General features: G+C 32.0%; 1 protein-coding gene across 1 annotated transcript; it reads right to left on the bottom strand.

The window, feature by feature from the left end:
• Positions 1–4,946: 4,946 nt before the first annotated feature.
• On the bottom strand, positions 4,947–16,078 carry LOC127698561 (mitochondrial ribonuclease P catalytic subunit-like). The gene is made up of 7 exons (XM_052202068.1): positions 15,928–16,078; positions 10,208–11,226; positions 9,426–9,467; positions 8,841–9,096; positions 8,258–8,370; positions 6,831–7,023; positions 4,947–5,907 (listed from the first exon to the last, which is right to left on the bottom strand). Exons 2-7 carry the CDS (start codon positions 11,158–11,160, stop codon positions 5,770–5,772), a joined length of 1,695 nt encoding a protein of 564 aa, XP_052058028.1. The 5' UTR covers positions 11,161–11,226; positions 15,928–16,078; the 3' UTR covers positions 4,947–5,769.

Genomic DNA, 16,078 nt, shown 5'->3' with positions numbered 1-16,078 from the left:
TAGAACATAAGGCTAATATCTCAAAAACTAAAGCACTCAGAGCAAATCTGACATGGGTAAAAATGTTCAACAGGTCAAGATCTATCAGCCCTGAAATTTCAGACGAACCAAACAACCCATTATTGTGTTGCTGCCACTAAATTGGTAATTTTAAGGAAATTTTGCAGTTGTTGGTTATTATCTTGAATATTATTGAAGTTAAAGATAAACTATAAACAGCAAAAATGTTCAGCAAAGTAAGATCTAAAATAAAGTTAATATGACAAAAATTGTCAATTGACCCCTTAAGGAGTTATTGCCCTTTAAAGACAATTTTACACAATTTGTTCATCATGTTTGCTTACATTTAAAAATCTTCTATTCTGAAACTACTGGACCTAATACTTCTAAACTTTAACTGAATGTTCCTTAGGGTAACTGGTTTATAAATTGTATCCGAAGTTTTGATCCATTAACAAACAAGGCCACCTTGGCTAAAAATAGAACATAGGGGTCAAATGCAGTTTTTGGCTTTTATCTCAAAAACAATAGCAATTAGAGCAAAAGTGACATGGAGGTTAAGTGATGAATAAGTCAAAATCTATCTGCTATGAAATTTTCAGATCAATTCTATGGTTACTGGCTGAAATAGTTTATTTTTATGAAATTTTACTGTTTTTGGTTATTATCTTTAATATTATTATAGATGGAGAGAAAGTGTATTGATTGATTGATTGTTGGTGTTTTAACGCCACTTTTAAGCGCAACATTTGGGCTATTTCGTGGCGGCCAGTTTTAATTGGTGGAGGAAGCCGGAGAAAACCACGACCTTCGATAGGAAAACTGACAATCCTAGTCAATTAAGACTGGAGTCGAGTGCACCTGCACAAGCCGGGTTTGAATTCACAAACTCAGTGTTGACTGGCTAGTGATAACAGTAGTAGAACTACTTAGACCACTTGGCCACCGAGGCCCCAAGAGAAAGTGTAAATGGCAAAAATAATTATTGATGAAAGATTTAAGCAAAGAATTACAGGTGAGCAATTCAGGCTCTTGAGAGCCTCTTGTTTATGGTATCTACCACAAAACTTGGTACATGTTTATTGCTAGATCCTAATTCTAGTATATAGAAATGCATGTGAGCAGGATTCTCAAGTCTATTGAATTTATCAAAAGACATGCTTTTTTGAGCTTAGAATATTTTGTCCCTAGCCAGCACCTACCTTTCCATCGCAACTCTTCCTTCATGGTTTATCATATGTACATGAAAAACTTGTAAATTGTAACCATGGGTAGGATAATCCAGTCCATTAAATTTGTTTAGAGAAAAACAACATTGAACTTTGAAAATGTTGGCCCTGTACAGCTTCTTCCTTTTCATCACAACTCCTGGAAGATGGTCGAGTATGTCTATATGGAACCTAGTTTATTGTTAATTCTGATACGAAAATATGCATAGATGTAGGATGTAAGGGAGCTACCATTTGATTTTTATGGGGGGCTAGGATGAAAATTTTTGTCCTGCATTTTTTTTTAGTTGTAATCTCTGTCCTGCCTTTTTATTTTTCACTCTATTCGGTCCTGCCTTTTTTTTTAAAGTTTATTCTGACTTTTTTTTACCTAAATTGTCATCCTGACTTTTTTTTTTTTGCAAGTGTCTCATCCTGCCTTTTTTTTACTCAAAACTCCTGTCCTGCCTATTTTTTTCAAATTTCATCCTAGCCCCCCCATAAAAATCAAATGGTAGCTCCCTAAATGCATCTGAGAAAACATCAATAAAACACTAGAAAAAAGGCAAAATTTAAATTATCAACATCTTTGAATCCCTACAATTCAGTCTATCTACAAGAACCATCAAGAAATAAATCATGGACAGTATACCCAGAAAACAGTGATAAAATATTCTGTATCGAAGAAACAATTCCCGGTAGTTTGCAAAACTATTTTCAGATTTCTAAATCAAATGCATATATTAGGAATTAGGTTGCCAGAAATATCTGCACCATTATTTGCATGGTAGTTCATAGTTTAAATATCTTACCACATGCTACACATATTTAGATATATGGTGTGTGCATTTAAGATGGCTTGATAAAGAATAGTTTGTCATATAGCATCCTCGGGTAATAAACTAAGATATTACTGTGTTTATTTTGAAAGGTGGTTGCCATATGGAACTTTTACCTATATTTCCCAAAATATCAAACGCCAAGATTAATATGAATTTCAATATGAATTTTCATTATAAATCGAATTCAGCTTTTTTAGTTTTTATCTCAAATAGATCCTGGTATCAATGACATATTGGACCACATCATTTATATTTTAAGTTTCTAGATCAGGTACCATCTGTGGGCTTATTTCAGACCTTGGGCAGAATCCTGGTCTTACAACTGACACTCAATATAGAAAATACCATGTAATAATCTACAATTACAAGCCACCATTTAATTACACAAAGTTAAAACATAAATTGTTAAAAAAAATATGACTAAGATTTTTTTTTAATTCTAAAAACAATCTGAGCCCTCTACCGAGTACATCAAAACTATATTATTTAAAAAATGCAAAACGTTTGAAGGTGAACTTATTTTCTATCCATAATACTATATCATTGAAACATTTAACTCACACTTCGTGAAATTCATTCTTTCTGCTACTGGAATCATCTAAGACTTGGATAGTCACTTGATGGAGGAACATTGTTCATAATACATAGGAAATAAGATCAAGTCAAACCTGTATATGAAGATTACCTTCTAGAACCAGATAAAACTGACCTTACAAGAGAGGTGACCTTAATTTTGAGGTTCAAAATGCTTACATATTACTACAATGGGATAAGAAGAGGGTGACCTGGCAAGACAGGTTTTGCAGAATAGAGGTGACCTCTATAGCAGGTTTGAAATAGAGTATTAATAGGTATTTCCCACAGGGCTATTGGTAAAACTGGAATAGTTCTTACAAGTGTGCATTACTTTCAATTCCAATTTTTTGTTGGTTCTCCAAATAATTTTAGCATAAAAATAAATCATACTCTTCTTTAGAAGGTAACAATATCAATCTTTATTAGTTCCCTACCGACAAAGTCGAAGGGGACTTTAGGTTTGCACTCCGTTCATCTGTCTGTCTGTCTGTCCATCCATCAGTCCGACAAATCAGTTTTCCACACTTTTTTTCTTCGTGCTTGTTTACATGAAAACAGCTGCTCATCTACGGTATATCTATAATTAACAGAGAAACAAATTTGTTTTAAGTTCAATTGCTCTATTGCTGAAAGGTGGATTGCTCAAACTTCCCTAAATCTAAAGAGCAATGATGAGGGAAATCAATCATTAATCCAAATTTTTAATATAATCCAAAAAAATATATCTTTCAGAACAAGACTTAGTGGTGTATTAGAGTTTCAAAATAAAGTGATATAAAACTTTATCTTGGTAAATATATTGTAAATTATAACATCCACCCAAAAATTAAGAGCAGTACAAACTATTCTTTTGGCTTGTAAAATAGTTCATTTTTTTCAGTCACTTTTAAAAGGATAACAGAGTTTCAATGTCCACTGTGTCGCACATATTTTATCTGTCTCAGGTCCAAGGGTTATAACTTTAAAAAAAAATTTTTTGGTTCTTTAATATGCATAATAATTTTTTATAAATATCTTAGAGAAAGGCAATGCAATTTCCAACATAGTTAATATTTCCAAGCAGCATAACTCGTAAAAAATATTTGATCAGGAGTTATTTTTGAAATTGTCTGAGACTTTGCTGATATAAACCTATTATATAAGTTTCATAAAAATCTGGCAAGAATTGTACACATGAAGCGCAAACAATGCAATTTTCCATATAAACATATTTCCAAGGGGCATAACTCTTTTAAAAATAATTCAACTCATTTTAAAATAATTATTCCGCACTGATTTTCAAACTTGTCCGAGACATTGTTAATTTAAACCTATGATATAGCTTCTTTAAAATCTGGCAAGATTTGCAAACATGAGAGTGCTAACGATGCAATTTTCCATATAATTAATGTTTCCAAGGGGCGTAACTCTTTTTTAAAAAGTTCAATCGCACTGATTTTCAAACTCGTCTGAGACATTGCTGATTTAAACCTACAATGTAAGTTTCATAAAAATCTGTCAAGAATTGTACATGAGAGAGCGTTAACAAGACCCAATGGACGGGCGCCCGCCCGTTAATTCTATGTCCCCAACAACGTGTTGTGCGAGGGACAAAAATACCTTTTAAAAGTGGCTCTGTGACGATGTTAGTACAACAGCCTTTATTGTTGCACTGTTCACAATTTTTTTAAATATTTTGGACCTATTTTAAGGTGTAATACCACCACTGATTTTCCCCTATTATTCTTTGTTAAATTTGCACTTTTCAAAAAATTGTGCAGAATTTATCTTTGTTTCAAATAAAGAAATACTTGGCATGAGTAAAGTTTTAACCTCTCCAGTACTACAGACAAAATTTCATATAACACTTTATTGAATATAAGAAAATAACCATCACTGGAAGTTAACCAATCAAATTTTCACCCCTTCTTTTTCTGTGTACAAGCTTTAGAAACCATGTAACCTCAAGTTTCCAAAATATTCTATAGAAACACCAAATAAAAAAGGAATGGTGCTTTGAAACACCCAGGATATATGTTTATGACTCAGAATTTTTTTACTGCAATGAAATGTAAGATTAATTTCCTACAACTGTCAAATTCAAGGGAATATATTTATGCGACCCTTTTTCGTATGCAACCAGATGTGACGTACTATGATTTGGTGGTATTACACCTAAAAGGTCACCTCTTTTAGAATACTTCTCGTCTGGTCACCCTCTTTTTGTCCCACTGTAGTAATATCTATGCATTTTGAAACTTTTTTTAAGGTTTGATTGTACACAATTTATTTCTCCTAATCACACAATAGGTCTGTGATATGATAAAAACACAAAAATATAAACCTTTGATTACAGCTCTTTATAATGTGTAAAAAGAGTATAATTCAATTTATGATCATACATTTTATTTGTTATGTTTAAGTTAAATCCCATGTCATTCATTTTATTTCTAGCTTCTTTGCACATAATAAGCAAGCTCACATGCACCATGCTCTCACAGTAATGAAAACATCTGTCTCCCTCTGAAGAAAAATGTCTCCTTTTTTTCTGATGAGTGAACTGCTCTTCCATAAAAATAAAACATCAACCTTACAAAACAAAACAAAATACAAAAAAAATGCACTATCTCATTGAGGTATACATCTACCTTAATTCATAAAGATGATGTCTAGAGGTCATCATAATTGGGCTTCAACCATGACAATTGTCTAAATAGCCTGAGTGAAGACAAGACAAGTAATGAACAGTAGTACTACAAAAAACTATATATATACTGATTTTTTCAATATTAAATTTGGTAATAGAAAAGGACAGGATGTTCTCCTGTCATTTTCCTTTGTATATGGTATGATTGATTGATTGTTTGGTTTTTAACACCACTTTCAGCACTATAGGCTATTTTGTGGTGGTAAGTTTTTATTGGTGGAGGAAGCAGGAGTGCCTGGAGAGAACCATGACCTTGAGTAGGAAAACTGACAATCCTAGTGAATTAAGATTGGAGTCGAACGCAGGGGCCACCTGTGGGATTCAAACTCCCAACCTCTGTGTTGACGGGCTAGTGATACAGTAGTTGGACTGCTTAGACCACTTGGCCACAGAGGCCCTGCTGTATATGGTATGTGTAAAACCCTAATCATACATAATACATCTTTATAAAACTGATTTATTTAATATTAAATTTTGCACACAGGAAAGTTGTTGGAGTTTCATAAGATGTTCTTCTGTCATTTTCACTCCTAAAAGGTATGTGTAAAACACCATCATCTGTCATCTGTGCTCTTGGATCATAAGTTCTTGGCCACTGAAGAAAGAAAATAACTTCTGTTATAGTTTTTACAGGAATAACATTGTAAGATGACACTTTTATCTAAGCAATATCATTTCTTTAAATGAACATATTTATGAACCAAGCACAAGTACAGTATTGGTACACATTTCAAAAAATATAAACCCTCTTCTTCAAAGGTTAAGTTAAAAAAAAAAAGTTATTCACAGCCGTTTTCTTATTCCTCTTCCTAATAAGGAACCAGATTCAAAATTTGTATTACTTGGTTCTTCGCTTGGGTTGTCAACTGTTTTTTTGATGTCTTTGTTATGAACAAGAATGTTTAATACATAATAATAAAAAAACCATTGGCAATACTAATTAAATGCAAAGGATAATGATGGGCATTCAGGGCCTCATTTGGGACACATTTGAAAATTAAATATACACTGTATAGATGATTCAATAGATTTTGTTTTAGCATTTAAATAACTACTCATTAAAAAAAATTAGACGATTTTAATAGAAAAATCTATTGCTCTACCTGCAGCCTCATTATTAAATATACATTTTGTGGAAGCATTACAAATAAAGTCTGGATAAGTACAAAGCCATAAATTGGTGAAAAGTCAGTCATACCATAACTCATCACTCACAAACACAGACTAGTAGTTATCATCATTAAAAATGTACAAAAACTCAGATCAATATCTGCAGACATAAAGAAAAAGTCTGAAAAACTACCTGACAAAATTACTGACATTGCTAAAACAATGTGCCATGGTCATTTAGTGGTTTTGATAAAATGGTATTGTTGTTTAAACAACAGGGAGATATTTACTATGTTAATTATAAATCTTTGCTCAAATAAAATAAAAATATTGAATATTGCAAACTGAACATTTGTTCCTGCATCCTACTAAACTTCATTTTTAATATTCACTTTTTGAAATACATACCAGAACAGTAAAGTGATCGCTGTTAGCTTTTGTTAGCAAGCTGACCTGCCTAGATCTCTGCCATTTTTGGAAAATCTCTCCATGTTTGCTTCCTAGCCTATGCTTACTGTCACGAAAATAATCTTTGGACATAAACATACAGGAATAACCACTAAACAATGCACCAAATAACATATAAGAGTCATCATGTGTACTGAAAAAAATAAAGATATTCACGTCACTATTAAAATACTAGAAATCTGTCTGTTTCTTTTGTCAAACTGGAACCATAATATTAATTTCATGGTTTTTATAATAAGCCATGTAAAATACATTAATATAGCAAAAATCATTGGTATTACATGCACATGCATTTCCAAAGTAACTACACATACAGTACTTGGGTCAAGATTTGATTGTAGACAGATTTTCCTTTTGAATTAAGCATAAATTGAGATATGTTAAATGTTATTGTCAAATAGGACATAGATAATAGAAACATTTGAAAATGTATTACATAGCAGCTTATAAACATAAAGTGATCTGCAATTGTTGAGGAAAATATGATTGAAAGAATGAAACAAATTGATTTATTGACAGATCAAACCAATACATGCTCTTTTTTATACACTGGGAATAAATGACAGCTGTACCATAGGAACTGAATGTCACATTCTTGACACAGTGAGCAACTGCTCTCCTTAACCCAATATCTTTATTACCAAAACTAATACATAAGAATGTAAGAAGCCTTCTACTCTTCCTCCACTTGTCCAAGATTTATCATACAATTAAAACATAATTCAAATTAATATCCAAATTTAACTCTATTCAAGGTTCAAGAACAAGTTATGACAGATGTTTTATTTTTGGATAAAAATGACTGAAATAAATGCATTGTATTAGAACTCAGATGCTAACAATTACAAAGATCAGCCACGTTGTAATAATTATTTAATCACCAGTTTATCATGAATAAAATTAGCCAGCTAACATTTTAAAAATACCATTCAGGAAATAAAACAGACATTTTGAGTGTATCCTGAAATACACAAGTAAATTGGCATGTTCATAAAAGCATTGTCCTTCTTTATTTGCCATTTACAAGCAAATTATTAATAATCAATAAAACTTGAAGAATTTTTTTGGATAAAAAAAAGGGGAGGAAAAACTAGCTCTACTTATGCAAACCAGTATTTGAGGATCAAAATAGTGTCCATTTTATAATGTAATTTGTACACAAACAGTTTTATTTTTTTCTGTCACGACCAAAGTTGTTCAGATAATGATAACTTTGACAACATTGCAGAATAATTGAAACTGTCTTTCTTACCTCCAAGGTTACCTGAATGTCATGCTTTGAAAAATGACTGACATTGCATGAAAAATGTTCAGACCCTTGAATCTATCGTAAATCTTTTTTTCAAATGTATATAAACAGAATTTACCTTCGATGAACTTTAAATGTTTTAGCATTTTTGTATTCTCTAGGGAAAGTTTTTCTTGTTACAATCAAAACTCTCTTTCCTTTATGTGCAAAATAATCCACTGCCTCTTGACACTGCAAAATAATTTTCATAAGTTTTAAAACAATCTTTTCCTTTTGACAAAAAAGCTTTTTAAGGATCAAGAAAGCCGAGCATCGGTCATAAATTCAAAACCAAACTAACACACATTTGAATAGATAAGGCAAATTCCATCATATGCTATGTGAAACCCTCTTATAGGATTGTGAGGATGCTTTATTTTATCACCTTGCACTTTCACAACTTGACTGTGGTTTTCTACAGCAGTTTGTTCAAATTTCTGACCAGCTGAACAGTTTGGTTTTATAAAACAAATTGCAGTTTGGTCAGAATTTTGAATAAGTTGCAACAGGTGGAGAGCAACACTAACAGTCAAGTCACAGTAAGTACAAGTACTTATTAGAGGTATAAAAGCTATAAAACTTTGCTTAATATTTAATATGTATTGGTCTATCTGAGACACTAGTATACAGTCTAGGTTTCAAAAAATTAACATTATAATAACCTTCTGAAATGTACTTCCTTGTTGGTTAGGCCTTGTGAAGTGAGAGAATATCAAATTCAGATTATCTATCACTATGTCAAATGGACCATTCTTTTCTAGAAAATCCAGGAATGTCTTCAACTCTTCTGGTGATGTCCAATAAAACGTGTCACCCTCATACAAGGTACGATCAAGAAATACACTTCTTAATTCCTGAAATTCTTCTTTAGTTAATTCAGCTTGATCCATTTTTCTCATACACGATTTACACTCTCCTCTGTAAAAAAAAAACAATTTTCTGAAAGTTAATTTACCTTTAAAAGTCTTGAATGCTGTAACTTTCCAAGCTTTTATTTAAACATTAAGCATTGTTAAGTACAAATCATACATTGATCAAAACCATCAAAAAAACTTTGTCTAGTCAAATCTTCATAAAACTTTTAGCACTCAATTCTTATGGTAATGTCCTTAAAAGTATAAAACTTGATTCATTTTGCATTTACAAATTTGATTTAGACTTAAAATTCGATATTTAATCATGATAATAATTGTGTAGAATGGATAAAAATATCTGAATCTCAAATAACTATTAGAATATGTGTATACCTGTAATTAACAACAGTTTTCTTTACTTTACAACCATAAATACTGAAAAAAAGAGAAATAAACTACAAGTCAATGTATTCCACATTATTATTTACAAATGGAAAATAATACCACATTGATGGAGATACATTGTCAAAATATTTGTGCATCATACAGTTATTGCAAATTTCATGTATTTTGAAAAATAGAGGGGAAGGATACCAAAGGGACATTCAAACTCATAAGTCGAAAATAAACGGACAACGCCATGGCTAAAAAAAGAAAAGAGATACAACAGTACACAAAACACAACATAGAAAACCAAACACTAAGCAACACGAACCCCACCAAAAACTGGGGGTGATCTCTGGTGCTCTGGAAGGGCAAGCAGATCCTGCTCCACATGTGGCACCCGTCGTGTTGCTCATGTTAGTACAAACCCGGTGATAAGTCTATTTCAGTAGGTCACATTTGGGGAAAACGGGACAGGATTGTAGTTAGAACAATTGGAACATATTCGATGTCATTTGTGAAACGGATATTCCATAACAGTCAACCAACTCGTGATGGTGTCCGTAAAATTTATGAAGGGACGATTTTTTCAGAGTGCATATATATACCAAAATTGCTTTGTGTTTTTATCTCAATGAAAAATCAACATAAGATCACTTTTGTATCCAATTGGTGTAACAACCAAACATAAGAACAACTAGTAGAAATTAGAATTTAAAATTACACTAGGATTCTAGATCTGTGCTTTTTCAGTTTTGGCATAAAATAATCTAACAGCTTAAAATACAAACTTTTCCAAGTAGTTTTGTATGTCGTTTGCTGTTTCTTCAGTTGGAAATACATAATACTTTTGAAGCATGTTGAGAAGATGGTCAAATGTTGCACTTTCTGGATACTTTTTACATACATCTACAGTTTTCTCAAGGACTTCTTGAATGATTTTTTCATGGGTCTCGTGTGAAGGTCTGTTATTGTATGCCATGTCAAAGGTAGAAGTGAAGTACTCTAAATCTTGATTGTTCAAAGCAGCCTCTAAAATAGGTACATAAAATGAGAACGGTAAACCTTTAGGAGATTCAACCTTGTCAATAAATTCCAGGCTTTTCTTCCATTTTGCAGTTGTTGAAAAAGCAGAAATTAATTTTTGTAACAACCTTCTGTCTAGGATATCTAGAAAATCTTCACATTCCTTGTACTGTGAGTAAATAAGTTCATCATGCTCTTGATTACAGTTAGTTTTCCCTAATAACTCTATGTACTCAACTCTTGGAATAATTCCAAGCTTTCTTCCTTTCTGGGACAAATACTCTAAAAAAACATTGGCTCCATCTAAATTATTATTTTCTTCAAATTCTATCATAACAATATTGTCAAACAATTTGGATTTATGATGGTTCTCTTCCTTAACTCTTGATTCAAGCTCTTCAAAATATGGAATAGTGAATTGAGTGTTTGACTTTGTTACAGCTAAATGAAACTCCTTTAAAACTGTTCCAAATCCATCCCACTTGTCTGTACTTTCTACTTCATCATTTGTAGAACTTTCAGTCTCTTTCTTGAAATAATGGCTTCTTGTGTTTAATTGTCTACATTGTTGAACTATGATAGTAGTATAAAAATATCTTATTTTGCTATATGTTGGTTTATCATATAGACAAATACTGTTTGAGGAGTGGAAGTTTGATCTTGTCAAAGCAACTCCACATCTCCATGAGAGCTTTATCAATTGCCGAAATGTCATCATAACTGAATATCTGTATCAAAAGAAATCTTTTCTATTCCACAAAAATCAAGTCCATAATCTTTACTTCTGAAAAATAAGTAAAACTATGAACATGTATGTTGCATAAAATGTTATACAATGTAAATGTATGGTGTATAAAATGTTATATCATGTAAATGTATTTTGCATCAAATGTTTATCTGGATTCAGATATATATATGTAAGACTCAGATCGACGTCCGGTCTCTAATCCACATCCGTTCCTCAAATTGACGTCCAAATCTGACGTCACAATAAAATATCTTCAAATCGACGGCCAATTTTATGCATATCTAATCGACGTCCAATTTTTGGCTTCTCTATCGACGTCCAATTTTTAGCTTCTTTAATCAACGTACGTTTTGGACACAAAATACAAAATTGAACTGAACCAATATCAGCTGAAACCTTAAGACTTTTAAACATATTATGACCGTACTTTGACCTATAATGGTTTTTCTTTTACAAATTGTGACTTGGATGGAGAGTTGTCTCATAGGCACTCATACCACATCTTCTTATATCTATGTGTGACAAATAAAATCTATTTACGTTTTTTTTAATTTATTACCTTCTACATGTAGTATGCAAACAGGATGTTATATCAATTTTTAGATTTTAGAGATTACATAAAAATAAGATGTGATATGATTACCAATAGGACAACTAATACTATCCATCAGAGTTCAAATAAAGTGAATGTGAGCAATTATAGCCTTATTATAGGCAACCGTACGGCTTTCAACAATGATAAAACCCATACCGTAAAGTCGGCTTAAAAAGGCCACGACAGGAATAATGTCAACAATTCAAATTAGAAAACTAACGGTCTTATTTATAACTAAACAATTCAGAAACACAAATATGACAGAGTTCCTGCGTATATGTTTCACTCCAGGTGTAATAATTTATAATACTCTCAAAACAATTGGCTGTACTTCTTTATTTTGTGTATTGTTGAAGACTGACTTATGCCCTCCGAGTAGATGTTGTTTGGTTTTCTTTGTCATTGGGTTGTTTTCTCATTGACTTACACTTACATGCATGTCATTTATTAATATGAATATGAAAGACACATTACAATGTACTATGTAGATCGATTGGACAAAACTTTTGTTAAGATAAATATAAATATGCATGTTAGAGTGAGTGACCCATATTCGCCACATAATTCGTTCATTTCCACTTACTTTTTATGTAGGTTTCAGAAATTTTACTATATGAAAAAAATGTTTGATAAAGGAATTATCTTCAAAACATTGGTAAATTGTTCTAAAAATGAACGCAAACTCAAGAGGAAATCAATTTGTTAGTGTACCATTGGGGACACATTTTCGCTGCAATGTATGATATGACCATCCTCATTATCCTGGTATATTATAAAAACGAATGTTTGCAATTACATGAATTACCTTGAGATATCATTCCTATACGATTTTTCTCACAAATATTTACTTTAAGACTGTGCATGATTGCCATATAAATCTTACATAATTGCCAAAATCGTTTAAAAACACCTGCGTATTTCTTTATATGTGCGAATAACCTTGGAAATGGTGTAAAGAGGAATATTAACAGTTCGAACATTACAAACAGCCTTTGACATATTTAGGCAAGAATTGGGTAAAGGCACACGAATTTTACAGAAAAAATAGCAAAACAGCAAAAATGTGTCCACGGCGAATATGCGCCACCCACTCTACCTATTTCGGGTTGAAAAAATCTATATGGAAAGTATGTATAAATGTTTGAAAATTTAGTTGTCATAATCTTGAACCCTACAAAACATGTACATGATGTACATGTATAGGTGTAAGTCCACTAATAAATCAGACGTCGTTTTGGCAATACATGACAACGTGGAATACTACAATGTAGATCGATTGGACTAACCTTTTTATCAAGATAAATATCAATATGCATGTTACCTATTTGGGGGTTAAAAAAATCTATATGGAAAGTATGTATAAATGTTTGAAAATTGAGTTGTCATAATCTTGAACCCTACAAAACATGTACATGTATAGGTGTTAGTCCAGTAATCAATCAGACGTCGTTTTGGCAATACATGATCTAACATTGGACGTTGATTAGAGTATACAAATATTGGACGTCAATTTGAGAATGTGACGTCAGAATTGGACGTCGATTTGAGGAACGGACGTGGATTAGAGTCCGGATGTTGATCTGAGTCTAACATATATATATTTACTTTTGAAAGAAAATTTAAAGATGTATACAATTTATTTCCATCAGATACATCTAAAAACTGGGGAATAATGTCAAAAGTTCTCTATTTCTTTACTTTAGGCTTAACTAGTTTGCTCTAACAAAACAATTTAAGAAAAAAAAATATGACAGACATGAACCAACAACAACCACTGAACTACAGGCTCCTGACTTGGGACAGGCACATATAGAATGTGCCGGGGTTAAACTACATGATAGAACTAGTTGTCTTCCAACTTTAGTGCTTGGAAAGGAACCTTTATTTTTTGTACTTTTTGAGACCAATGTTTTTTAGTGTATGTCTTAAAAGTTTGAATTTGTGCTAAAAACATATGTTTATTATATAAATGACTTATGTATGTTACAAAATGTACCTGACTGGAAATACTTGATGAAATAAAGACATGAAAGATATGTATGGACATATTTCAGTTATTGTATCATTTAAAGATTTGAATATTTTAAAAGGGATTCAGACTTATAGCACATTACCTTGAAATAATTGAGGATAAAATATTTATATCAAGTAAAAAGAAATCTACTCAAAGTATCAAAAACCAAACGCACATATATATATGAATGCAAGCATCGAAACAAAAGAAATAAAAACATTGAAAAAAAGAGGTTAATAATAGAGATACATGTTTATAGAAAATGTCAAGCTCTAAATTGTCCCGAGTCTAAAATTTGTTAATAAATTCAACCGAAACAAAAGTTTCCTCAATTCACTGTTCCAGAATCTAATGCATTCTGCCAGGGTAATATTTTGAAAAGCTTATACCAAAACATAGTGATTGGCTAACAACGTCCTAAACAATAGAAATTCAACAAATTGCATGACATTGTTTTCATTTTGGGGTACAAACAATGAAATTACCCTGAATCCTTTAGATTCTAACAGGCAAATTGGGGAAAGCACATGAAAAATTATGTATGGTCGGAGATTGCAAGTTCGTTATGCTTGCAAGTTCGTGACATTTGGGGATTTCCACTTTATTTGTGATGTCATGCATAAGTATTTATCATCAGCAACGTGCTACTTCAAAAAAACTTATAACCGGATATTTTGCATTGCATTTTTACTAATATCGGCTTGAAAAAGAGAAGTTGTGTATGTTCTTGCATATCATTTGTTTAAACGTCTATTTCCACTACATGTATGACGGTTTTACTCCTATCCTAGAATTTCGTTGAATTCTTGGGAGAATCCTTTCAGCAATGTTTTGGACATCTCAACAATGAGTCATCATCTATTTTTAGGTTATGTGGCGCTCTTTTTCTTTTTTTTAAGGCCAAGGGTATTATTTTTCAAAGTTTGTATGTGAGCGGATTTATTAAGATCAGAAAATGATTTGATTTATTTTGATAAAACAAAACCTATGGAATATTGGCTCGTAAAATAAATTTAATCATATGGTATTGAGTGCAAATTGAATGAAAAAATACTTTGATGCATTAATCACATTGTGACATCATTGTAGTTATCTTAAATGTGTTTAAATTGTTTAATTCTGGACTTTCTAATTGACCATTGAAAGTCACATGTAAAAATTAGAATATTTGTTGTAGGGAGAATACAAAAGTTAGTATGCCCCAATTTCTCTTTTTTTCGAGATATTCATTTGTTATTTGATCTCAAATTTATTATGTAATGCTCAAATACATAATACAATAGGCCTGACCTATATATTGTTGCACAAGCGCAAAAGCCAAGGTCCAAGACAAAGGTCACGAACTTACAAGCATGTCTACTTATTTTACGGAATCGGGTCACAATACGAAACATAGACATATTGACCATGTTTCTGAAGCTTTTCATCAATAAAGTGTATCAGATTGTTTGCAAATAAGTAAAGAATATTTACATTCATAGTGGATAATAGTTGCTCCAAGGTTGTGATTTTTTTCTTCCGTTTCGAGGTAGGGTAACGAACTTCCAATCATCGAGGATAACTAATAGACTATTTTCATATTACTGACTTTTGACTCCGGATTATATAATTTGTCGACTGGTTACCTTGGACATCATGGTACTTGGTCAAGTAAGAGCAACCAAAATAAGTAAAATCAAACATATAATCGGTGTAATTTGAGGGGAAAGTTTATTGTTTTCCGATGATTTTGTAGTGAAAAAAAAATGTTAAGCAGGTAATTTTCCCCCAAAATTGTACCGATTGAACGCTTGGTTTTACTTCTTTAGCTTGCTCTTACCTGACTTGGTACCATGATGTCCAAGGTAACCAGTCAACAAATTATATAATCCGGAGTCAAAAGTCGGTAATATGAAAATAGACTATTGGGGAGTGCATATGACAAGTGGTGTTCCCAACACACAAGGTTTTTACAAGCAAAGTTTTGCAAAGGACAAACACAATTTTGGTATTCTGCAATAGAAATAATAGTATGGATCAGCAGATTTCTTCAAATTCCACCAGGGAAAAAAAATTTCGAGAATTGTTTATGCAAATTTTAACTTGTAACTTAGACTTCTTTCTAAAAAAAATGAAATCGTCCTCTTACCAAACTTTAAAAAAACATCATAGTTGTATATCGAGTGTTATTCCATTTGCAAGAAACTGTTGACTGCACAGCTGCATGTCTCATTTTTTCGTTGTTTTTTTCCCCGTGCATGGGTGGAAGAGAGATCATCAGGGGATGGGAGAGAAACGTT

The sequence above is a fragment of the Mytilus californianus genome, unplaced genomic scaffold, assembly GCF_021869535.1.
Source record: "Mytilus californianus isolate M0D057914Y unplaced genomic scaffold, xbMytCali1.0.p SCAF_4, whole genome shotgun sequence".
Classification (NCBI taxonomy): domain Eukaryota; kingdom Metazoa; phylum Mollusca; class Bivalvia; order Mytilida; family Mytilidae; genus Mytilus; species Mytilus californianus.
Note: the sequence above shows the minus strand (reverse complement) of the source record. Positions and strands in the feature narration are given on the sequence as shown.

What these genes read in the sequence shown, in the direction of transcription:
- LOC127698561 (XM_052202068.1), bottom strand. Translation starts at nt 11,160, where the DNA reads ATGATGACATTTCGGCAATTGATAAAGCTCTCATGGAGATGTGGAGTT. An exon ending in ATACAAAACTACTTGGAAAA is followed by an intron (nt 9,468 to 10,207) that starts GTTTGTATTTTA and finishes TCTTTTTTTCAG; the next exon opens with TATTTATGGTTGTAAAGTAA. An exon ending in GCGATCACTTTACTGTTCTG is followed by an intron (nt 5,908 to 6,830) that starts GTATGTATTTCA and finishes TTCTTTCTTCAG; the next exon opens with TGGCCAAGAACTTATGATCC.